We start from the raw sequence: 24,390 nt of genomic DNA, 5'->3' as shown, positions 1-24,390 counted from the left end.
ACAACAGCATGTTAAAAAACGTGTTTATTTTACACTATGTACAATCAGGAACATATTTAAAAGCATTGTCAATTAAAATAAATGAAGAACATAAATCACAATTTAGTTTGTTCTTTGTGTATATATTCACATTAAAATATAAAGAACATATACCAAAAAAGAGCCAAAGTGTGCATTTTTCTAAAACTTGGTATATACATATTCCACTGGAAAAAAGCAATCAAAAATGACTTTAACCAAAACTAAGTTCCTGTGATGTGTAGTAACCATTATATTGTTTATATGAGGTAGTAACTAAATTATTTTGGCCAAGTGTTAATACTCTAAATCAGAAGAAACATGAAAATGATCATAAAATAAGGCCAACAAAAGTAAAAATCCCACTAGAAATTTGAACCGCTTCGCTCTATGGAATGTTATAGTTCTTCAAAGTGATTATAAGAAATGTTTAGTGTGGACTCTTTGATAATGCTAACTTATACTTTGTGCATACTGTAATTCAGACAACTGCAGTGCTACGTCGCGGTACCGCTATTCTGTGATTCAAAAATTTTTTCGAAGGTATTGTTTTTAAGCAGAGACAAGCAATCTTACAGGATTCTGCTGAAATATAAAAAGACCAGTTACTACAACAGGGGGTTAATTGGTTTGTTTCACATATAAAACAATCCAAATACATTTTAAAAAGATGCTGGGGAGCCAAATGCATATTGATGATGTCACAGCTTACTTTTGTGACTTAATACATCACATATCAATACTTTGTGCAAATATAAACACACCAGTGTACTTGCATTAAAATTAAAAACAAGATTATAAAATGATTACAGCCTCCATTACAATTTTAAAAGTTACAAGATTTATCTTCATATTACTAAATTACATATAATAAAAATACAATAGTGTTAAATGTACGGTTTCATTGCCAGCATCCCATTTTGTAATACAGCCGCACCCAAGAATATGCTAAAGGATTCTTAAAATATTAATCCCAATTGCATTTTCATCAACATTTACATCTGTACAGATAAGACACTTAACTTGTACATCTCATAAAATACATTATCTACATAAATTCTTAGTGTATGTCTTCAGCAATATGAAGTTTCACAGAAAAATACTGCCTATATGTACAAAGATTACATAACAGTGAATTAAGCACTTGTGTGGTTCAATATGTTAAATATATCCATACCACTTAAAAGAAAAAATTTCCCCATCTTGTCTCATGCCACAATAAATTACAAGTAACTGAAGCCAGGTAACTGCAGCTTTTGTACAGCTTCAAGCATCCGTTAATGTTGCCGTGGTAGTGTTCTCTCTCTCTAGAGTTAACTGTCAAAGCGCAGCATTTCTCAGTAACTGTTTTCATGACCCGCGAGGATGTATAAATTGCTATTTGCTGTGGGGTTATCGGTTGGCCTACTTTCCAAAACCACGACCCTAAAATAACAAACAAACAAACAAACAAACAAAAAACATATAACAAAACAAAGTTATTCTTGAAAACTAATGTTAGCAGAAAATTTCCACTGCTTCTTCATTGTTTGTCTCTAATAAATGCTCCCTATCTGATATGTGGGCTGAAACCATTTGCAAATCACTATGATCGAAGAGTCAGTTCCAGCTCTAGGAAGTACACCTTTGTTGCCCACCACCTCCCACCTCTAAGCCAGTGCTGTCCGAAGAGTCAGAGGGGTAAAACCTGTACTAGGAATAGGTTGGGGGAACTTAATTCTTATCATGAATTCTAAAAACGATCTGTAGTTTAGTTCAAGAATCAGAAAGTAAATCAGAATAGAACTCCAAATCCTATTGGTACTAAAACTGAAAACTTTTCTGTTTGCTAGCATATGGTATCTCCTCTTTCTGGTCCTGTAAATCATACTTTAGATATTACGTTTAATTTAAGCAAAAGTAGTACTGACAGATCTATATATTCTCGGTACCTGGAAGATCAGGCACATTCTCAAAAGTTTCATAACTTTCTGACCTGTGAATTCTTATACTATGAAAAATATAATGTTGAATATATTACTGTAGAAGTTTCAATTCTCTCAAAAAAGAAACCAGTTTCATGTTGGATTTATAAAGCATGTTTAGGACTATGTATTTAATACAACTCCTTTTCATACCTGTCAGATCCAAGCAGTCTGAAAATTCTCGTGCTATCTGAAATTTCTTGTGTTACCTGTTCAATTAAAATACCAATTTAATTTCTGAAATGAAAGGCACAAAATTTTACATGGGCATTTAATTTATAACTCTATAGAAATGAAGCATAATTCCTAAGATGGAAATAGATCCCTGTATGACTGTTAACTTGTTAAATCAGCACGTAAGTGCATCCATTTGTTAGTCCAGGAAAAATGTGGCTAATTTTGAATTAATCATAAAACATGAGAGTAATAAACCATGTGCTGGCATACAGACTTCAACGGAAAAAGTTAAAAGCAAAGCACCTAGTCCGTTTTATTTATCAGAAACCTCCTGTCAGTCACCTTAATGCTAAAAGCAAGACTCTTGCAGCAGTAAGCCACTCAGGTCTGGTCCTTTCACTTAAAAGGCTGCAGTGTGGTATGATGGGACAAACTCATGACACCAGTTTAAATCCCAGTTCTCCCACTTACTAGCTGTGACAATCGCGCAAGGTATGTAATTTGTTGGAAACGGTTTTACCTTCTGCAAAATGGGATAGACAATGTCTATTTTGCAGTGGTATCTTGCAGTATTCTTGTAAGTATTAATGGGTATAATGCCTAGCTAAAGAAATGCTCATTAGATAACAATTCTCTTTCCCATTTCTTTCCAAGTCTCCTGAAATAATGTGGCATATGTCCTTAAAGAAGTCCTCAGTGTGACCAGTTACCAGTTGGGGAGTTAAGACTAAGTCTACAGGAGAAAGAGAAACCCATTGTTTATTGCTTACTGAAAGCAAAACATTCCCAATTATAATGGCAGTAGCTTCTCCCCAAAATTTGGTAGACTGAAAAAACAATTTGATTTTGAAACTGAAATTATTCTGGAAACAGCAGTCAGTGATTCTTGACTTCTTTTGTAACTTAGCACACCTGAAGGATACAACATGCTCACTTCAGTAGTAACAGTTCATCATCATGATCTTCAAAGTATTCAATATTTTGGGATTTAACTACTTGAAGGACACAGCATTTTTGGAGAGGTTGTATTTAGTAAGGGCTGCTTATGTAGTGTGAAAAAGCCCCTCAGGTGATCGGTTGGGCAAACTATCTTTTTTAAACCATTCTCTTGTATCCTATGATGCCTTTCTTTCTCTGCCTGGTGTTTATTAGCTGTTGACTATTCTTATCTCCAGGCTCCATTCCCTCAGGTAATTAAAAAAAAAAAAAATCTTCCTGAGAGGTGAGCCCTCTTTCGGGAATTACTCCTAGAAACATACTGGCAGGGGACTTCCCTGGCAGTCCAGTGCAGGGGTTACAGGTTCGATCACTGGTTGGGGAGCTAAGATCTCACATGCTTTGTGGCCAAAAAACCGAAACATAAAACGGAAGCAATATTTTAACAAATTCAATAAAGACTTTAAAAGTGGTCCACATGAAAACAAAAAAAAAAATCTTAAAAAAAAAGAAACACACTGGTATCCACCTTTCTTGAATACTTACTATAGGCCAGGCATTGTGCCAAGCACATCACATACTTCCTTTTGTTTAATCTTAGCAACCCTAGGAAATAAGTACTATGCTGTTATCCTCAATTCACAGATGAAAAAATACAGGCAAAGAGAAGTTAAGTGATATGTCAAGGTCACACAGTTACTGAACAGCAGAGTTGAGACTGAACCCGGGTGTCTCCTCAGGAACCCACACTCATGATCATTCTGCTACACTGTTCACTGGTTAGAAGAAATGCTCTGATCTTAACGAACGACAGTTTAAAACACAAATGAGCTATTTTCTTGCTTGAGGCACCTAATGTTTTCCCTTCCCTTCAATGCTCAAGTAAAAGTTACTAATGAGACTGGCTTGGGGTTATTGAAAGAACTTAGGATGATTTTACTTGCCTGTAATATTCTAGGGGGCAAGTACCAAGTCTTGTTCATGCATATAACTCCAGCACTTTCTGGCATAAATGATGAACTGAATTAAATACATCCTATGAGTTGGAGTTCAATTATTCCTGGAGTTAAATTAAGGTAGGAAGGACTAAGGAGATAAGAATACCAGAAATAGGCAAGGTGGCTTCAAGAGAAATGTGGAACCCTTTACTTATCGTCTGCATTGGTCATTATTTCTGAAATACCAAGCAGAAAAGGTGCTTCAAGACAGAGAGAGCCTGCATCAGCACTCTTGTTCCAGGTGACAGCCTGGGAAAGTTGAAAGAAAATCAGAGTTGGCTCACTCTTAGCAGCACTTAGGAAGTTCTTGTTCTGAATATAAGGGTGATTATCTGGAAGCACATAAAATATGCACTGAAACTGTTCGACTGAATGGACAGAGAGGTTGCTATAAAGTATGCACCATTAATTTTATCACTAGATTGAATGCAGAAAATATCAGTAAAATTAGCAAATCAAGTAATCCTTGCATTAATCAGGAATTTTCCAAAGTTAAAGAATATTGAGTGATGTAGAATTTGATAATCCTTCATGACTATTTAATGGACATAATTTTTTAAAAGATTACTTACCTCATTAGATCTAAAACTTCTACCTTGCATTCCATGTTTCCAGAAAGCTAGCACACTGTCCTGTAGGCAAACTAGCAGGCAAGAACAGCTCAGTTACTGTTAATAGTACAAGAGTTCAACTATTACATCCCTCTTTCTACCTTGCATAACAATATTTCAATTAATAACCAGTGTTAGTCATTCCATATTTATAATGGCATCTTTACCATACTGCCTAGAACTACACAGTATATATATATAGCATAAAAACTATACAGACCTTACTCATCTTTTTGATAAGAAAAATCGCTGAAAATATTTTTTGCTATAGAAATTTTTGTTTTGATAAAATATTTCAAACATATAGAAAAATATGAGAATAGCCTAAAAACACACGTATCCACCATTTAACTCTCAAATCTTAACATTGTGCCATATTTGCTTTTTGTTTTAAATAAAAGTGAATACAGCCAGCATCCCTATAAACTCCTGCTCTAGTTGTATTCTAACCTTTCCTTCCTCCCTGAGATATAACCACTGGTACATACTTGCTATTTGTTGTTCTCATGCATGTTTTTACTATTACAACACAGTAAGTGCACATTATCAGTGTAAACTTTATATTGGATGTTTCCAACTTTCATACATTTGGTATGATGAACCAAATGATGTTTCTAATTTTTTTGTTACAAAAATGCTGCAATAAACATTCTTGTACCTCTTCTTAAATACATGTACAAAATTTTCTCTGGGGTAGACACCTAGAAATAGAATTACTGGGATGCAGGCATATGTGCCTTCTAAAAATTCTAGCTTTGCATTTACATATTTAATATATATTTTTGTGTGTATTCAGTGAGGAAAATATCTGATTTTGTTTCCTGCAGATAACCAATTGTCCTAGCATCATTTGTTGAACAGGACATCACTTCTCCACTGACATATGATGTAAATTTCCAATTACAGGTAGGTCTATTTCTGAGCCTTCTCTTCTGTTCCCCTCTTCTATTTACCCCTGTGTTGAGCCCACACTGTCTTAACCACTATGGATTTATAGTAAGTTTCAATATCAAGTAAGGCAAGTATTCATCAAAATTTATTTTACTGTTCTTGGCCTTTAGCTTTTCCATATGAATTTTAAGATCAGCTTAACAAGTGGCAGAAAATACCTTACTGTGATTTTTATTGCAAATGCACTGAATGTGTGGATTAATTTGTGAAGAACTGACATCTTTCCCATATTCAGTGTTTCTATCCATGGATGCGGTGTAGTTCATTTGTTTAAATCTTCTTTTATGCTTTTAAACAATAATTTGGAATTTCCTAGATGATGGTCTTAAATATGTTTGATTATACATCTTACTGGCATATCAGAAAGCTAGCTATCCATCTGTGTTACTCATATCTAGCAACTCTGAATTTTCTTATTGGTTCTAACAGTTTAGAGTTGTATATTCTAGTAGATATTCATACCATCAGCAAAAAAAGGACTTTTTACTTATTTCTTTCTAATCCTCATAGTTCCCTTTTCATAGTCCAATGAGACTATGTTGAAATGTGATGATAGCAAACATCCTTATCTCATTCTCCAACTTAATGGGAATTAGTTTACCATTAAACACAATACTTTTAATAGGCTTTGCTAGATGAAGGACATTTCCTTCTACTCCTAATTTCTAAAAAGTTGTTTTTTTTTTTAAAAAAAAATCATGAATGACAGATTTTACTGAATGCTTTTTGTGCATCTACTGAAGAGTTACATAACTTTTTGCTTTTAATCTTTAATGTGCTATATTACATAAATAAATTTTCTGATGTTGAACCATCTTTGCTTTTCTGAGGTAAAGTCTACTATTTGATGATATGGAATTCTATTTGCTAGTATTTTATACAGATTTTCCAAAATCTATTTTCATGAGATTGGGTAATTTTGTTTTCTGTATAATTTAACTGATTTTAGTATCAATAGTGTTAAACACTGATTTATTCTGCATTCCTTCTTTGTGTACAATCTGAAGCAGTCTGTATAGGACAGGAACTATTCCTTCTTTCAACGGTGGATAAAAATCCCCTATAAAACGACGAGGCCTTATGTGGGGAGAGTCTTGATTAGTAGGCACCTCAAACCACAAGCCTGGCTCTGGTTCCTCATCTCCTGTGGGACACTGCTAGTCTTCTTTACCACTCAGGAGTGCATACTAGTTTGAGTTTCTGTTCTTTGTCTTCTTTATTGAGCTAGCTATGTGTTTTTCAATATGGATTCCATTTTAATATCTTGAGCAGATGTCCCTCAAAACTGACTTCTTATTATCATCAGTGTTTGCTTGTTGGGAGAGAAGCATTCTAACTGGGAGAAAGAATAAAAATAGGATCAAGAATAAGACAAATGAACTATCTGCCCTTGGCCCTACCGTCTGCCAATGCATATACATGCAAGTATCTTTACTGATAAAGGACACCAGAAAAACTATGTATGGTCATTTCACCTTATTTTTCCTGAATGCAATCATTTTAGAATACTGATTGTGTAAGAAATCCGTTTTCAGAAAAAACTCATCAAGCAGAATGTAAAAAACGGCAAGAAGGAAATTCCATATACTTATGGATCTCTGATCAGGAGTTATAACAGCAAAAATACAATAGACTATACTGAGTACTAAATTTTAAAGTACTTATAGGGGAACTCTGCAGGAGTCTGGAGAAAATGGAAATTCATAACTAGGTTATGAATAATGATATTTAATTATTTATTTTGAAAATGCCAAATCTGTAGAGAAAATAACATTATTTACAGATTATATCACAGCTGTTAAACTATTTTAGAGAATGTGTAAAAGCAAAGACTGATGATATTCACCTCATATTCATTACCTCTTACAATTTAAAAGAATGAGCCCTTAGTAATATATTTTTATAATTTCAAATAATTATCAGACAAATTATTTTAAGCAGTTCATAATGCAAACAAACAAGAAACACAAAACTCTGGCTTACCTATTGATTCAATCTGGAAATCAAAGGTGAGTTCTGATGATAGTTTTCTGCTAGATTTTAATCTTCCTTGGAGATTTACTATTTTTATACAACCTAGAAAGAAAAAAAGTCACTCAGAAACTAAGATAAAAAAACTCATTAAGATAAGATATTCATAAATAAAAACTTACAGTCCAAGCATACAAGAATGGTATCTCTCTCCAGTTGGGTTACATGAGTAACACTTGTCTGTGGGGTATCTACAACACAAAAAACTCGATAAAACTTACAGAAAACAGTAATATTTAAAGCAGAGACATTAAAAAAGGAAGAATTCTGAACATCACTGAATTTGAAATGGATATATATGTTTAACTATACATATATAGTGGTTAAGCCAGGCGGCTTGGATTCAAAATCTGATGCAAGAGCTAAACTAAGTGAGTGCTTAATGGAGGGTTAGCTATTGTCATTACTGTTGGTGATGCCACTATTTTATTCATATGTGAAATTAGGAGTCTAATCTTCTATATTATGGCAATGATTAATTTCTGATTTTAAGCTTAGAAGGCCAGGGGTTGTGCTGTGTACATCATTATATGTGGTGCCTAGCACATGCAATAAATATTGATTGAATGAATGAATCAGAGAGTCAAACAAATAACTTCAAGTCCAAATGAGTTAAGAAAAAAACTGAACTATTTTGAGAAGTATGAAGCACCATAAAAATGCATAGAGGCCCTATTTTTATAATAATGATCTAAGAAAGTTTTCACAAACTGAAAATGTTTAAATGGCATAGTTTTCCAGGAAGCAAAAAGTAGGATATCCCAAGCTTTGTATGAACATCAAAACTGAAACTGCTAAACTATAGGCCTTTGTTTCTGGACAGTGGGTCTCATCCGAAGTTTAGCTTGCCTGTTTTCTACTTCCTACAGTATTTAGAATCTTAATAAATCCATGGATGGCTATATTTCAGACCTTCACATGTATTTTAGACCTGGTACTTCTGTAACTAACCAGGGTTGGAAGGATATGGAATAGGCCTCCTGTACATCAGGCCACAGATCTTTGTGACTCTTACACACTTGGTGAAAATCAGTCAAGAAGCCAGTCTAGCATTACTAGATAGAAAGCCAGGAAAATGAGATTTACAAATTGCTTATAACAATTAGTTCCCGAACACTGGAATCATTTGGAGATCTGCTGACACCCATCTGCTGGCCCCAGATATTCTTATTTAATCGAGGATGTGTGTGACTTGAGGTATCAAGAGTGTTAAAAGCTTCTCAGGTGGATTCTAATGTGCAGCAGAGTTTAGGAAACCACTAGCTTATAATTTCAGCTGATACAAAACCCCAAACATACTTTGTCTCTTATTCTGTCTCATCATCTCAAAACCAGAGATGAATTATATTTATCATGTTTAACTTCTAATAAAAGGATTTCATTATGGTAAGAGAAGTAATCAAAAGTTCCTGGGAAGGAAGGGACAAAATTCTTTTGTCAGGAAATGAGGCCCTTCATTCAACAATTAGTAGAAAAGGATTTAAAATTAAAATGCTTGGGAGAACTAAGACAACTGAAATTCACTAAATAAAATATTAATCAACCAACAATCCCTTCTTGTTAAATAGGGAGGAAGAGATTAGAAAGCAGGAGTTCACCCCGTGTCTCAAAGGGAAGATGGGCGTCTAAAGGGAGAATTTAACAGAGAACTCAGGGGCACCAAAGAGAAGCCACAATAACGCTGTCAAGGGCTGGCCATGTTTTCCTTCAGTAATGTGTCCTCAAAGGAAAGTTGTTTCAAGTCCCCTGGGATTCAACAGGCCATGAAATTGTCTTTAGACTTTTGTGAATGTCTGTGATCATTTTTTTTCAATGCCAAAAAAACTCAGTCTCAATTCTTTTCCTTTTGTGAACACTCTTTCAGGCTTCCAACAAACTCCTGACTAATCAATATTTATTGGCAAATTGGTTCTTTAACATTTCCCTAAGTTGCCAAAGACTGAACAAAGGGCCTTTGCAAGATCTTTAAAAATAACCTTCTAAAATGGCCACTGTCTATTTTACAGCAAAACATTGTACAATGTCATTTTTTAAAGAGAAAAATGCAACAGAAGCTTCATAACAAATGCAGTGCTTTAAAAATAGGATAAAAAGGCCTTTAAGGTCATTTTTTGTTGTTGTTTGTTTGTTTGTTTTTGGTACGCGGGCCTCTCACTGCTGTGGCCTCTCCTGCTGCGGAGCACAGGCTCCGGACGCGCAGGCGCAGCGGCCATGGCTCACCGGCCCAGCCGCTGCGCGGAATGTGGGATCTTCCCGGACCGGGGCACGAACCCGCGTCCCCTGCATCGGCAGGCGGACTCTCAACCACTGCGCCACCAGGGGAGCCCCAAGGTCATGTTTTTTTATGTGTGAAAGTTTAATCAGATTTATTTACCATGAAACCCAAGTTTTGCCAATGTGTATGGACTGCAACAACACAACTGAAGGTTTCAAACTGTGATCAAATTTCTGTAAAAAGCTCATTAATTGGAGATATTTCCTAAGATACAAACTATGAAGGAAGGATCTGCTATAACTGGGCAACGCAGATCACAATTTAAGGAAATCAATTATATAAAAGTATTATTTTCAAGCACCCTCAAATACTTTGGAGGTATTTTATTTTACTGCTTACTTATAATTTGTATCCTAATTACAAATCATTAAAAATATTGATTGAAGTTACTAGGTAGCACCCTTGTATCAATTACAAAAATATACTGGAAAATAAAATATACTTAATGCAGCTTTCACTTTTCTATAAATCAGCTTTTCTATTAGCCTAGGTTTGTATATATATATGGTGGTTCTCCAAGTGTGGTCCCTGTATTAACATCATCAGCATCACCTGGGAATTGACAGAATGAAAATTCTCAGGCCCTAATCCAGATCTACTGAATGAAAAACTCTGGGGGTGGGACCCAGCCACGTGATTCTGACACATACTCAAGTTTGGGAACCACTAGTACGTTTTAAATGTGTCAAACACATAGAGAATAAATGTATGGACACCAAAGGGGAAAGGGATGGGGTGGGAGGAACTGGGAGACTGGGGTTGACACATACACTGTTGATACTATGCATAGACCACTGATGGGAACATACTGTATAGCAGCAGTCCCCAACATTTTTGGCAGCAGGGACCGGTTTTGTGGAAGACATTTTTTCCACGGACAGACGGGTTGCCCGGGGCGGGAGGGGGTGGCGGGGGTGGAGGATGGTTCAGGCAGTAGTGTGAGCGAAGGAGAGCAGCAGGTGAACCTTTGCTCGCTCGCCTGCCGCTCACCTCCTGCCGTGCAGCCCAGTTCCTAACAGGCCACGGACCAGTACCCGTCCATGGCCCAGGGGTCAGGGACCCCTGCTGTAGAGCACAGGGAACTCTACTTAATGCCCCGTAGTGTCCTAAACGGAGGGGATATATGCATATGCATGGCTGATTCATTTTGCTACGCAGTAGAAGCTAACACAATATCGTAAAGCAACTATACTCCAATAGAAATTAATTAAAAAATAAAAATAAAATAAATGTGTCACACAAATTAGCTATTTCAAAGCAAGTCATCTTTTCTTTTTCCAGTTTAATAAGTTAATCAAGATTGGATTTCTATGCACCGCTTTTGCCTAGTGAAAGATATAGTAAATTTATTACTTAATAATTCAATAAAAATCACAAACCTGATTCTGTAAACCATGAAGAGGTAGAATTTGGATTGACTGTTTCAAATCGAACCACCTGGTTGAAGTCTCTCCCTTTACTGACGCCAACACAAACTAAAGGGTACTCCTGTTCAGGAACGACCAGCATTTCAAACATTCTAAGTGGACACGGTATAGGAAAATCTATGTGCTAGAAAAAAACAAAATATATTAAACAAAGGAAAACAAAAGCAAAAAAAATTTCAGGAGAACACTAGTAAGAATTTTTAGTTTTATGAGAATATATAAAATAGTACTCTCTACTATAAAGATTGCTTCTTCACACAGAAACTCAGGGTATGCAGAAAATCTAAATTAGAAAGTGTCTTTATAAAGAATTTAGGTTAAGTACTGCAAAAATGTTTAAAGTTAAAAACCACACATTTTTAGCATATTGAGTGAAACAGACTTACAAATCACCTGTCCAACCCTCTTTTTTCAGAGTTGGAAACTACGACCCAGCAACTGGGTGGCTGGCCCAGGGTCCCCCCTGCCCCCCACCCTGTGTGGCAGAGTCACCCCTCTCCTAATCCCAGGCTGCTTCAGTACTACTCCTCTGCCTTCTTATCCAGCTGAGCAAACATGGATGAGAAAACTGAAATGCTAATGAGCAAGAGACATTCCCCTTAGAAGTGTGGACAGAAAAAAAAAAAACCAACCACAGATAAGAGAAATTTAGCCCTGTATTTCAAGTGATTCTATTTAATAAATTAACTTAGTTAAAATGCAACCCATTTTAATTTTACATGAGTTTAAAATTATTTTTATTTTGCTACAAAGAGACTAAATTCACACTCTGAAAGTTTAGAAAAATAGAGGAAAACATTAACTTCATTAGTAATCAGGGAATAAAACCAAGATAACCATACACACCCGCCAGAAGAACGACAATAATAAGGGTTATTACTCAGAGAAGAGCAAACAAATGCTCCTGACACTGATGGTGGGAGTATAAACTGGTGTGACCACAATGGTTAATTACAATACCTATTAATGCCGAGACACACATCTCTTAGAACCCAGCAATAACACTCTTAGTTATACATTCTAGAGAACATGACTACATGCACCCACAGGAGACATGTGAAAATATTCACAAGCTGCATTGCTCGGAATAGCAAAAACTGGAAGTAACCCAAATGCCTATCAATGGTAGAACAGATAAAATGACGACACATTCACACAATGGGAAATTAGACCACAGTGAAAATGAACAAACTATGGCTATATCCAACAACTACACAAATACAATGTTGCCCAGAAGTGAGACCCAAATGAATATATACTTTATGATTCCACTTGTATACAGTTGAAATATCAGGTAAAATTAATGCTCATGTTTAGAAGTGCATGCTTACATGGTAAAAATGGAAAACAAGGCAGCTGTTTTGTAGGGGGTGCCATGCGGAGGTCTGAGGTGCTAGCAACGTTCTTCTTTACGATAAAAAGGTTTTTAAAAAATATATTGGTCTTAACACATATTTTATTAAGTCTACTCTTAATATATTTAATATTTTTGTTGCTCTTATAAATGGGCCGTGTTTCCATTATACTTCCCAAATGGCTTCCCAAATTGTTAGTATCTCTAAAAACTACTGAAACTGATTTATTTTTTACTCTGGTAATTCACTGTAAATTCTAAAGAAAATAAATGATAGAGGAAAATAAACAGGTGAAATGGGGCTCCCGTAACTACTAGTCTTAAAGTATCAGAAGATGCAGTGTGGTCCTCATGGCTGGAATGTGAAGCTCTGTGCACATCTGTTGTTCCCACATTCTTCCTTCCCCATGACTGCCCAAGTGCCCCCATCCCGGAGGTCTAGACACTCCTTCACGAACACTCTCCAAACACCCTCTCTGGGAGCATTCCCACATGGGGATATGCTATGGATAAAATCTGTCCGATTTTTAATAAGGTAAAACATTTTAAATAATTCTCTTTGAAATGTGGAAAGAGCAGTAAGACAGGAAGAAAACAAAAGCTTCTGTATTTTTTCCTCAGTAAATATGAAAACCAATACATTGTGAATACTTCTACTTAGCTTCCAACAATAACTAAACAATATGTATAAGTCAGTAACAGAAGAGGATTCCCATATAACAGTTTAAAATCCAGTCGCTATTATTGGTGATGGTCCTTGAGGGCAGTGACTATATCTTACTCTTTATCTCTCTAGTTAAGCAACACTGTGCCTGATTTGTAATAAGTACATGAATGTCTGCTTCAATTTATAACTTTTATATTGAAAATGTAGTCTAGAGAAGCAAAAACTTACACAGAAATTTCATGAGGAGGAAGTATATGGAAAGCATAAGAATGTTTTTGAACATATCTGGTAAGAGTTGTAGTATAGAAAACATCAGAAATACTAATTGAGATAATGCCAAACGTAGAAACAAAATATACATATAGAAATCTTGAAGAAGAGACACAGAGAAAGAACTGGGTTAAGATGAAGGGAAATAAATAGGGGCGTGTAGCTCAGGGAGTTTAAAGAAAGTGGGAAGAGCAAGAAGTCGTGAAGGAGGCCTGCAAGCAGAACTGTACTATAAGTCTAACATCCTAGAATACTGGCAACAGGCCTCATCAGTCAGAGGCAGACTCCCTGGTACCATCTACCCGGAAAAGAGAAAACATGGATGGATAAGTTTTAAGCTTCCCATGTCTTCAAAGTATATTTTCTTTCTTGCATGCTCTTAATACATAAAATTCCTTTAACAGAGAAAAGGGTCTTTCATTACGTATTAGGATAAATAATTTAACATACCAGGTAACACATAAAATTCATTCATACTAAGGTTTAATCAGACTATTAGTATCCATGAACAACTTGATGTAATGAAATTGTTTTCATTCTGATAGAGGTTAGGAATGAAAGGAATAGGAAGGACATACTAAAAGAGACTAAGGAGGAAGATAGGGAAGGAAAGGGCTGTAGAAAAATAACTACATACACTTTACCACTCTATCTAGGATACGCCATGCTTTTTTTCAAACAGGCAAGAAAAAAGAGGAACTGAGAACAAAACCATGTGGCCAGAAATGGGCTGGGTTCAGAAGCTCTGCTTTGGATAATTTATAAGGCTATTTTCCCGTTCAGTTTTTGGTTTAAAGAGTTTTTGTTTCAGTGAATTTATTTGTGGAAATATTACCTCAATGGGTTGTACATTCTTGAAACTCTTTTTTTCATTTCTTTAGCCCTAGTTAATTTTGAGGTTAATAAATAATGATGTGAAAATTAAAACTAGATTCCCCAGTCACTCATAAAATTTTAAATAACAGAAGCCAATACTTTAAACATCCTAACTCTATATTATATAATTGAGGAAGAATGCACTCCAATTATACTCTGATCCCAACTTCTATGGAGATATCAAATGCTCATGAAATAAGACTACTTAATCTATATAAAATAGTGAAGAAAATAGCTTAAAAAATTCATTTGGTCTTTCCTTGGGGTAACTGAGCCAGCACTTCATACATTTTAAGTTAGTTTTTCCTCTAAATTTAAGTTATAGCTAAATAATATTAAATGTTTTAAAAAATATTCACTGAAGGGACCTCCCTAGTGGTCCAGTGGTAAGACTCTGCGCTTCTATTGCAGGGGGCATGGGTTAGACCCCTGGTCACGGAACTAAAATCCCACATGCAGCACAGAGTGGCCCCCCAATTTTTTTTTTCTTTCAACATTCTAGAGAAACTAAGGCACAAAACACCATCCATGGGAAGGACTGGGCAAATTAATACATAGGCACGTATCCAAAACAAGTAATTTCCGCTTCATTATGGTTATCCCTTGACTTTTTAAGGCCAAATGCCAACCTGCAGGTTGTCCCTCTGCTGTGATGGAGCAGGTCAACTGGAGAACATATTCAAACAATATTCCACCGCTCTCTTAGTTCCTCCTGTTCTTGACATCAGACCGTGTATGTGACCCAGTATGTCCAGCTCCCACTGTCATATCCCTGAACTATCTAGTCTCTTTCAAAACTTCTATCAGGCCAACTGAGTTTCTTATAATTGGGCAGAGTTTCACCACTCTGCCATGTAATCCAAAATTATTACATTAAATCTTGAGAATTAACCGGAAAAAAAAAAGTTTCTGAAAGAACAGGAAAACTGACAAGCTTTTATACTAAAAATGACTTTAAGTTGACATTCACGCTTACCTTAATTAACATAAATTTCTGCATTGGTTCAACCCATTCTAATAGAACAATGCTAGTTTGAAGTGCCCCACATAGGTATTTGTGGCCTGTGTAAGGATTTCTCACTGTCAAGGCAAAAAAGTGTATGTAAGTTTTCTTATAATACAAAAAAGTCCTTACAGTAACAGTTGCGTACTTTGAAAACAAACAAACAAAAGTTGACTGCCAGTTCAATTTCTCAATTAGACTGCAGAGTGAAAAAGAAATGTTGTTTCAGGTAGTAGCAGGAAACTCCCTCATCACTTGCAGGATTTTTATTTGTATTCCCAAGTGAAAATGCTGGTCGTTATGGGGCCTGGGGGCAGGAAGAAGAACTTGAGGTCTTGTGGTAGCACAGAGATTAGCAAGATCCTGAAGAAAAGGGTCAAAGTAGGTTTGGGGAGAACCTCCCAAATTGACAGCTGCAGCACATGTAGGGGCAGGTGATTCAGGGTGCTGTTTTGGTAGTCATGTTCAGAGGCAGTAAGTAATGCTTTGGGCAGCACCACATGAAGACATTAATCAAGTCTCAAGATACAGGTTTACAAATAATAAAACTGAATTGCCTCAGAGTTTTTTAAGGGAGGAAAGGAAATTGTTTTTTTTTTTTTTTTTTTTTTTTTGTGATATGCGGGCCTCTCACTGTTGTGGCCTCTCCCGTTGCGAAGCACAGGCTCCGGACGCGCAGGCTCAGCGGCCATGGCTCACGGGCCCACCCGCTCCGCGGCATGTGGGATCTTCCCGGACCGGGGCATGAACCCGTGTCTCCTGCATCGGCAGGCGGATTCTCAACCACTGCGCCACCAGGGAAGCCCCAGGAAACTGTTTTTGGTTTTTCCTAGATGCAAATCAACCAGCTAGTTGTTAGGGGGTTGGGGAGGACTTTCGGCTAGTGGTGTGTGATCAGGGAGACTACAACCTTCACATCGCAAAGCATAACGTTTCATCTATTAAAGGTATGAGAATAAATAATAAGTATGCCGAGTGAATAAATGTAGTCTCATAAGCCGTTACAAAGCAAAATGGTGAACGATCAGTAACAGGCTCCTTAGAGAACAGGTTGTGATCAAATACTGTAATAAAGTCATTCTCCATTTATCTAGTCAATAAATTATCCACAAAACAACTACATGTGCAAGGTACTATATGAACAGAGAATGGCCAATACATTTATTTTATTTAAGAGGGAAAAATAAACTATTACTGGCAGGACGTCCTGGAGTAGTACTGTTTTACACTAGGTTAAAAAATGTGCCTCACAACATCTTCTTACCCACTCTGCAAAGCAGGAGAGCTACATGATTTTGGACAGTTTACTTACCAACACAACACTTCTGACACCACTTGGTTTCAGGGATTTTTGCTGATACAGCAAATTTCCTAAATGGAAATGGAAATGAATATATAATACATGTAGGCAAAGTTAGTATATGAAAATAGTACTGTTACAGTTCAGTGGAGAAAAGATGAGTTGTTGTTTAAAAACTGGTCCTGACATAATAGATCATCTATTAAAAATAAGAATAAATTGGATACCTTTCTCAACTCCCCCCAATCAATTCCAAATGGATTAAGGATTTAAATATGAAAAACAAAACTATAAAATATTTACATTTTAGAAGAATACGACCTTGGGATTTTTTTTTTAAGTCTTTTTATTGAATTTGTGACAATATTGCTTCTGTTTTATGTTTTGCTTTTTTGGCCACAAGGCACGTGCTCCCCGACCGGGAATGGAACCCGCACCCCTTGCATTGGAAGGCAAAGTCTTAATCACTGGACCGCCATGGAAGTCCTGGGGTTTCTTTTAAAAATGCAAAAATAGGGGCTTCCCTGGTGGCGCAGTGGTTGAGAGTCTGCCTGCCGATGCAGGGGACACGGGTTCGTGCCCCGGTCTGGGAAGATCCCACATGCCACGGAGCGGCTAGGCCCGTGAGCCACAACTACTGAGCCTGTGCGTCCAGAGCCTGTGCTCCGCAATGGGAGAGGCCACAACAGTGAGAGGCCCGCGTACCGCAAAAAAAGCAAAAATAAATCATACAGGAAAATACTGATAAACTTAATTGATACTTCTTTCACTGCCTTATCCTTAGCACCTCAAACTATGAGTGGCATTCTATTTGTTGAATGAACTTGTTTAATACATTATTAACTTTGGTTTACCAAAAGACACCACTGAGAAAGTAAAAAGATGAGCCACAAACTGATATAAGAATAGGTCTCTATTCTGACAAAATGATATCAAAAAGTTAATGCATTAAAATTTATGTGCCTCACATTCTTTGGGGGTTCTTTACTCTTAAAGCTTGGAGGTCAGTTTCCATGCCAACAGGAATTTAGGATTATCAAGTTAGAAAGCTGAATGGAGTCATACTTTAAGTAGGCAGAAAAATAACTGCACAAAGTGGCAGCTGCGAGAAAAAGAGGGGCACATAAACTGTACAGGAAGAAAGAAACTTCCTGACTAGTTATAGGAGCAATATCCCTAAGTGCAACTACAGATATTATAATACAAATGTAATAAATCAAGTTCATAATCAGAACTAAGTCATCATGAAAAGATCCAATTAAACTCAGTGTAATCTATTTTAAACACAGAAAAGCTTGCAGTGTATTTTAAAATGATTTTCATCCAAGAGTTAATTTTTTTAAAGATTTTGTGCACAAAGGGGCAAATGTTAGCTATACTGTAAACTCAGCAATTAACAACAAGATTTTCAAGGTACTTAAAAGTTAAGGTTCTACATTAGTTACTTTACAACTAATATTGTAAAGGAAGAATGGTTACATTATAAAGTTCTTGTAAAATACAATTTATACCAAACTCAAAAGATTTTTACTCAACAAATGAGGCCTAATATAATAATAACCAAAAAGAAGAAAGAACATAACTATAAATCCCTGAAAGTAGAAAAGCAAAAATCTCTATTTCTAAGTAGTAATTATCTTCTAACAAAAATCTTCATTTAATAACTTACTTAAATTTTCTAAGTTTAGAAACTACTTGGAGAAAATTCATTTTATTCAGATTGACACAAATAAGTCAAAAACACTATATGTGACATAAAATTACCAGCAAATTACAGGAAAAAAATTAGTTTAACCTTGTAGAAAAACAAAAACTCAGAAAGAAAATGTTTGATATAAGTAGAAAGTATAAAGCAGAAAATTTTAGAAGAATGTGATAAACATTTGTAAAAATACATTACTTCTTACAGTTTTTCATTACACATGATTTCTACAAACCCATGCTTTTTCAATTTCTGTAGTATATCTATTTTTTAGAATGAATTAACATATTATCTCTAAGGATGAAAACATAATTAAATGTACAGTTACCTTGGCAGTATTCTGTCAGGGAGTTTGTGTGCTGGAATAGAAACGGGTAACTTTTGCATTTGTCTCGCATAATCAAAAAGCCCTGGTAAATTATGGGAATAAAGCTGAGAAGCTTTACCTGCAGAGAAAAATATATATGTCATAAAAGCTGATAACATAAATAGGAACAACTGTAAGGTATTTAAAAACTGAAAGACTTACCAGATATTGATAGTAAGCAATTGTTCATTACATACAACCATGTACACCTTCGGGGGAATAGCTGATTAAAAAAAAAAAAAAGCACGAAGTTTACAAAGGATAATAGATAATAGCAGTGTAAATATGTACATATTAACCATGTAGCTATCATATCATTAGGCCAGTTCTTAGAAAAGGAACTTATTTTTAATAGAAATTCATTTTATAAGGCAAGTAAAACAAGATGCTACACATACATATTAATATGGAAGAAAAATAAATTAGCAGTGTAATTTCGTTATCTAAGTTCCAACATGACATGATTAGCTCCACTCTCCTTATGGTTAGGACTTCGTAATCCCAAACTACACAGGGAAAAGGACATTTTCAAACAATGTCTATTCCTTTATTTTGGTTCTAGGGTTTTAAATAATTAAGACTCTCCTGTGTACTTCCAAAAAGCGTTCTTATCTAGGCATATGGACATGCATGGCTTTTGGAGCAGAAGAGAAAAAAGGACCATGGTGTAGTGAAACACAGGATATGGAAATAGTAGGTATGGAGGGAAAAAAGGCCAAGAGAGAATATGATGAAAACTTATAAATCATAAAGGACATATATATGGAATTCGTTACTGAAATCTAGCACGTAAGAACTGAGAGACACCTCTCTGTAAGCTTTAAGGTGATTAGTACTTAGGGTAAAGAAAGGGATTTCATGAAACGCAGTTCATAATTTTGAAGGATAAAAACCAACTGCTCTCATTAACACATTTCATATGCATATCAGTGGTTCTCAAAGTGGTCACTGCACCAGCACCATCAGCATCACCAGGCATTGTTAGACATGAGAAATGCAAATTCTTGGACCTCATCTCAGAGTTACTGAAGTAGAAGCTCTAAAGGTGGGTCCAGCAATCTATGGTTTAATCAGCCCTCCAGGTGATTCTGTTGCATAATGAAGTTTGAGAACCACTGATGAATGTAATTAAGCACTGTGATTTAACAAGCTTGGTTGCTGGGTTTGCCCTGGCAATTCCTACTAGGTTACTCCAAAACAGACTGGGATGAGGGTAGGGAACGGAAAGAAGGAAGAGACTAATGATGAAACATATCAAGGCCTCTAAGGACATTATTTAAAAAAGCCTTTAAAAGTCACAATGATGGTCCTGAATAATTAAAATAGAAGTAATAATAAAAGGGTGAGAAACAAAGTAAAATCTATTTTTAATAAAACCTGTTTCATTTATTTGCAAAATGTACCCACATAAAACATCTAATGTCTCCAAGCAAGCAAAATGTGGCACTGCTATGTTTTTTTTTTTTTTTGGCTGTGCTGAGTGGCTTGTGAAATCTTAGTTCCCCGACCAGGGATTAGACTCATGCTCCCTGGGTTCAATGGATTCAATCCCATTGAATTGGAAGCGCAATTCAATGGGATTGAATTGGAAGCGCAGAGCCCTAACCACTGGACTGCCAGGGAAGTTCTGCTATGTGGGTTTTTTTTTAAAAAAATGTATGTATGTGTGTATTTATTTAGTTGTGCCGGGTCTTAGTTGCGGCAGGCAGGCTCCTTAGTTGTGGCATGTGGGCTCCTTAGTTGCAGCAGGTGAGCTCCTTACTTGCAGCTCACCAACACCTTAGTTGTAGCATGTGAACTCTTAGTTGAGGCATGCATGTGGGATCTAATTCCCTGACCAGGGATCGAACCTGGGCCCCCTGCATTGGGAGTGTGGAGTCTTATCCACTGCATCACCAGGGAAGTCCCCCTGCCATGTGGTTTTTAATTTTGGAAAACTTGCCTATAACCGTGCCTCAGACTGCAAGAACATAAACAACATTTCCTGATTTATGCTCTCATAAAAGTTTCACAGAAGAATTGAGAATTCATTGGCTATATTGAGAAAATTAGGCAGATAAAAAAAGGGGCAATGACTAATTCCAAGTCACATACCAGTACATGTTACCAAAGTAGCAAGAAACTGATTTTTATTTAATTCAGTGTTGGAGTGAGTTTATTTCCATAAAAAAACATATTTACAAAGTACTGCAAGTACCAAACCAAACAAATTTATCATAGGACTATATATTTGTAAATATAAGTGAGTTTATTTAATACAAGCATATATAAAGTAACAGGGTAAGACACAAATTCCTTTGGTAATATCAACATAGGGACAATGGAAGAGTATTTATGCAAAGTTTTATTAAGTGTTGTATTTTCACTTCGGATTTTCATTTTTAGCCACGTTTAATAAAACTCTAAAGCTTTTCTATATTTCTAATGCCTACTTCTCTTAGCAAAATAGGCTCTGGGTGAAATAATCAGTTTAGTAAAGCTATATAGTGCTTAAGAAGAGTAGGTTTTGGGGACTTCCCTGGTGGCGCAGTGGTTAAGAATCCACCTGCCAACGCAGAGGACATGGGTTTGAGCCCCGGTCCAGGAAGATCCCACGTGCCACGGAGCAGCTAAGCCTGTGAGCCACAACTACGGAGCCTGCGCTCTAGAGCCCGCGAGCCACAACTACTGAGCTCATGCACCACAACTACTGAAGCCTGTGCACCTAGAGCCTGTGCTCCACAACAAGAGAAGCCACCGCAACGAGAAGCCCGCGCAACGCAACCAAGAGTAGCCCCCGCTCTCTGCAACTAGAGAAAGTCCACATGCAGCAACAAAGACCCAACACAGCCCAAAATAAATAAACAAATTTATGAAAAAAAAAAAAAAGAGTAGGTTCTGCATTTTGCCTAGATTTAGACAGCTACTTTCTCATTGACTCTGTGACCTTGGGTAACTGACGTATTTCTGTGTCTCAGTGTTCTTATTTGTAAAGTGGAGCTCCTATCCCAACACTGTTTTCGTGGTGAGTGAACACGATGTTCCTTGTAGGTGTAACATGCTTAGAAGACTGGAGTACACTGAGCACTTCATAAATGCTAGCTATAAATAATAACAGCAGAAAAAGATTTGTAAATCAAGACCCTGTTCTGTGTCATTTTCTCACCTTTCAGCATCTTCCCCCATCTAGCAGACTCATGCCACCCAGTTTCTTTCCTTAGAGTACAGAGAAAATCTGACTAATAATCAATTTCACAGGAAGATGGAAAAACTCAAGATCTCACACCTATGTGTTCTCTACTCTTATAGGCTTCCTCTGGGAGGGAGAACATTCACCTTGATGGGTGTGTTTAGCTCAGAAAATATTACCGTAATAATGTAATTTCAAATGCCAAAGCACCTAAGAAGGGGAGTTACTGCAGAGCGGGAATGGGTGGGGTTGAAGGTACCTTCACTTAACAGCCCCTTAAATTAGGTTGATAAATGCTTACCCCATGTAATAAGCATGACACTGGTCTTGTTCCTTACAATTAATATTGTTACCAGTACTATAATTTTTAGATATCTTATTATATCCAAAAAAATTTACCACTTTTGACTGTTACTTACTAATTATTATAAATAACAAGATCCTTTTCTTTTTTCCCTAGTTCATATGTGTTTTTCAGCCACTTCACTGTATAACTCCTTCCAGATTAAGACTTAGACTAAGTATATCAGTTAAGGATCTTGTTAGAAAAACTGATTTAAAAAATGTTGTGATGAGAAAAGATGGAAATGTTTGGTTTTGAATAAATTATCATTACTTATGGATTTTTCTATTTTATTTATAAGCGATTTATATTAATAATGGAGAATTAGTCATACATCTCACAGGCACCCAAAACTCAACGTGACCAAACTGAATGCATCTTTTTTTTTTTTTGCGGTACGCGGGCCTCTCACTGTCGTGGCCTCTCCCGTTGCAGAGCACAGGCTCCGGACGCGCAGGCTCAGCGGCCATGGCTCACGGGCCCAGCCGCCCCGTGGCACGTGGGATCTTCCCGGACTGGGGCACGAACCCGGGTCCCCTGCATTGGCAGGTGGACTCTCAACCACTGTGCCACCAGGGAAGCCCTGAATGCATCATTATTCCCTTCAAACTGACCTCTCCTTCTGTATACCACACCCTGCCAAGTGGTACTGTCACTCATCCAGTCACTCAAGTTGGAAAACTGAAGTCAACCTAGACGTCTTAACCTCCTTGTTGAACTGCTCATTCAATCTGGCCAATTCGAGCTCTTTAATTCTCTAAGTCCAGTGTTTCTCTATAGAAGTGATACAAGTGGGAGAGGCAGTATGGTGAAGTATTTAAGGACATGGACTCTGGAGCCAGCTTGCCTGGGTCCATATCCCAGTTCAGCCACTTAACAGCTGTGGTATCTCTGAAAAGCTACTATCTGAGCCTCAGATTTCTCATCTGAAATGAGAATAATAATGGTGTCTACTTCTAAGAGTCACTGTGAAGATTAAAAAACAGTACCTGGCACATAATAAGATTTATACAGGTTTTAGCTATTAATACCATCATGATTATCATCATTTTAGTGGGTAGGTTGTTTAGCAGTTCTGGTCTCTGGGTACTAAATGCCAAAAGCTTCCTCTAAGTCATTGTGACAATCAAAAATGTCCCCATACAATTCCAAACCCCATTTTTCCCCCTCTGTCCTCTCCACTTCTGCTCTGACTAAACACTTCTTTACCCTTTAACCATAATCTCTAGTCTCATCTCTCACCACAATGCAAAGAGATATTTCTAAAACACAGATCTGATCATCAGCATGTTACACAAAGCTCTGGGGTCTGGCACCCGCCTACCCATTCACCTTCATTTATTGTGACTATTCTACACTCATTCTATACTCCAATCGAATTATCCATTCATAGTTCCCCATGCTTGACATACTCTTTCATGTTGATCCTCTAACCTTCTACTCATCATCATTTATGGTCCATCTTAAATGTCTCTCTCCTCTCATCTCCCCACAGGAGGTGCTAGTGATACCCACCTCTGTGGCTTATACTTTGTACTCACTCCTAGTGTGACATCTAACTCGAAGTGCGTTGCAGTTATTGATTTACATGTTTGTTTCGTCTATTAGATCATGAGCTACTTAAAGGTGAGGACTAATCTTGTGAGTGTGTCTTTAGCACCTGGTAAATAGAATATGCTCTAGGAAGGTTTTATGAACAAAAGAGGCAACAAATCATAGCATTGAAACATTTCTTGTTTAGTGTCTGTGTATAATAACATGAGAATTAAAAAAAAAAGGAAAAATACAAAATAACGTACCTGTTCCATTGATGTTTCATGAAGTTCATTGAGATTCAAGGTATAAATTCCTTCTTCAGCACCAAATATCAAGTACTGATCTGAAATGACAAAAGTAATCCACTGATTTTGATATATAAAATACTCTTTAGGGCTTCCCTGGTGGCGCAGTG

The 24,390-nt window shown here is 36.6% G+C and overlaps 1 protein-coding gene across 6 annotated transcripts in view; it reads right to left on the bottom strand.

Annotated features, from left to right (window-relative positions):
- Positions 1–24,390, bottom strand: part of MAP4K3 (mitogen-activated protein kinase kinase kinase kinase 3) — a 205,515-nt gene continuing 181,125 nt past the window's right edge. For 4 of the 6 annotated variants that reach the window (XM_067007729.1, XM_067007730.1, XM_067007731.1 and 1 more), the window contains 11 exons: positions 24,239–24,318; positions 19,090–19,150; positions 18,889–19,006; positions 16,871–16,929; positions 15,532–15,635; positions 11,341–11,512; positions 7,809–7,877; positions 7,639–7,731; positions 4,666–4,736; positions 2,136–2,191; positions 6–1,443 (listed from right to left, as the gene is read on the bottom strand). In XM_067007729.1, the coding sequence (XP_066863830.1) occupies positions 1,356–1,443; positions 2,136–2,191; positions 4,666–4,736; positions 7,639–7,731; positions 7,809–7,877; positions 11,341–11,512; positions 15,532–15,635; positions 16,871–16,929; positions 18,889–19,006; positions 19,090–19,150; positions 24,239–24,318 (971 nt within the window). In that variant the 3' untranslated portion in view covers positions 6–1,355. Of the gene's footprint in view, positions 1,444–2,135; positions 2,192–4,665; positions 4,737–7,638; positions 7,732–7,808; positions 7,878–11,340; positions 11,513–15,531; positions 15,636–16,870; positions 16,930–18,888; positions 19,007–19,089; positions 19,151–24,238; positions 24,319–24,390 lie in introns of all 6 variants that reach the window. The other 2 variants (XM_059078812.2, XM_059078810.2) reach the window with 2 other exon arrangements.

The sequence above is a fragment of the Kogia breviceps genome, chromosome 11 (assembly GCF_026419965.1).
Source record: "Kogia breviceps isolate mKogBre1 chromosome 11, mKogBre1 haplotype 1, whole genome shotgun sequence".
Lineage (NCBI taxonomy): Eukaryota > Metazoa > Chordata > Mammalia > Artiodactyla > Physeteridae > Kogia > Kogia breviceps.
This window is presented reverse-complemented; position numbering and strand designations above follow the sequence as displayed.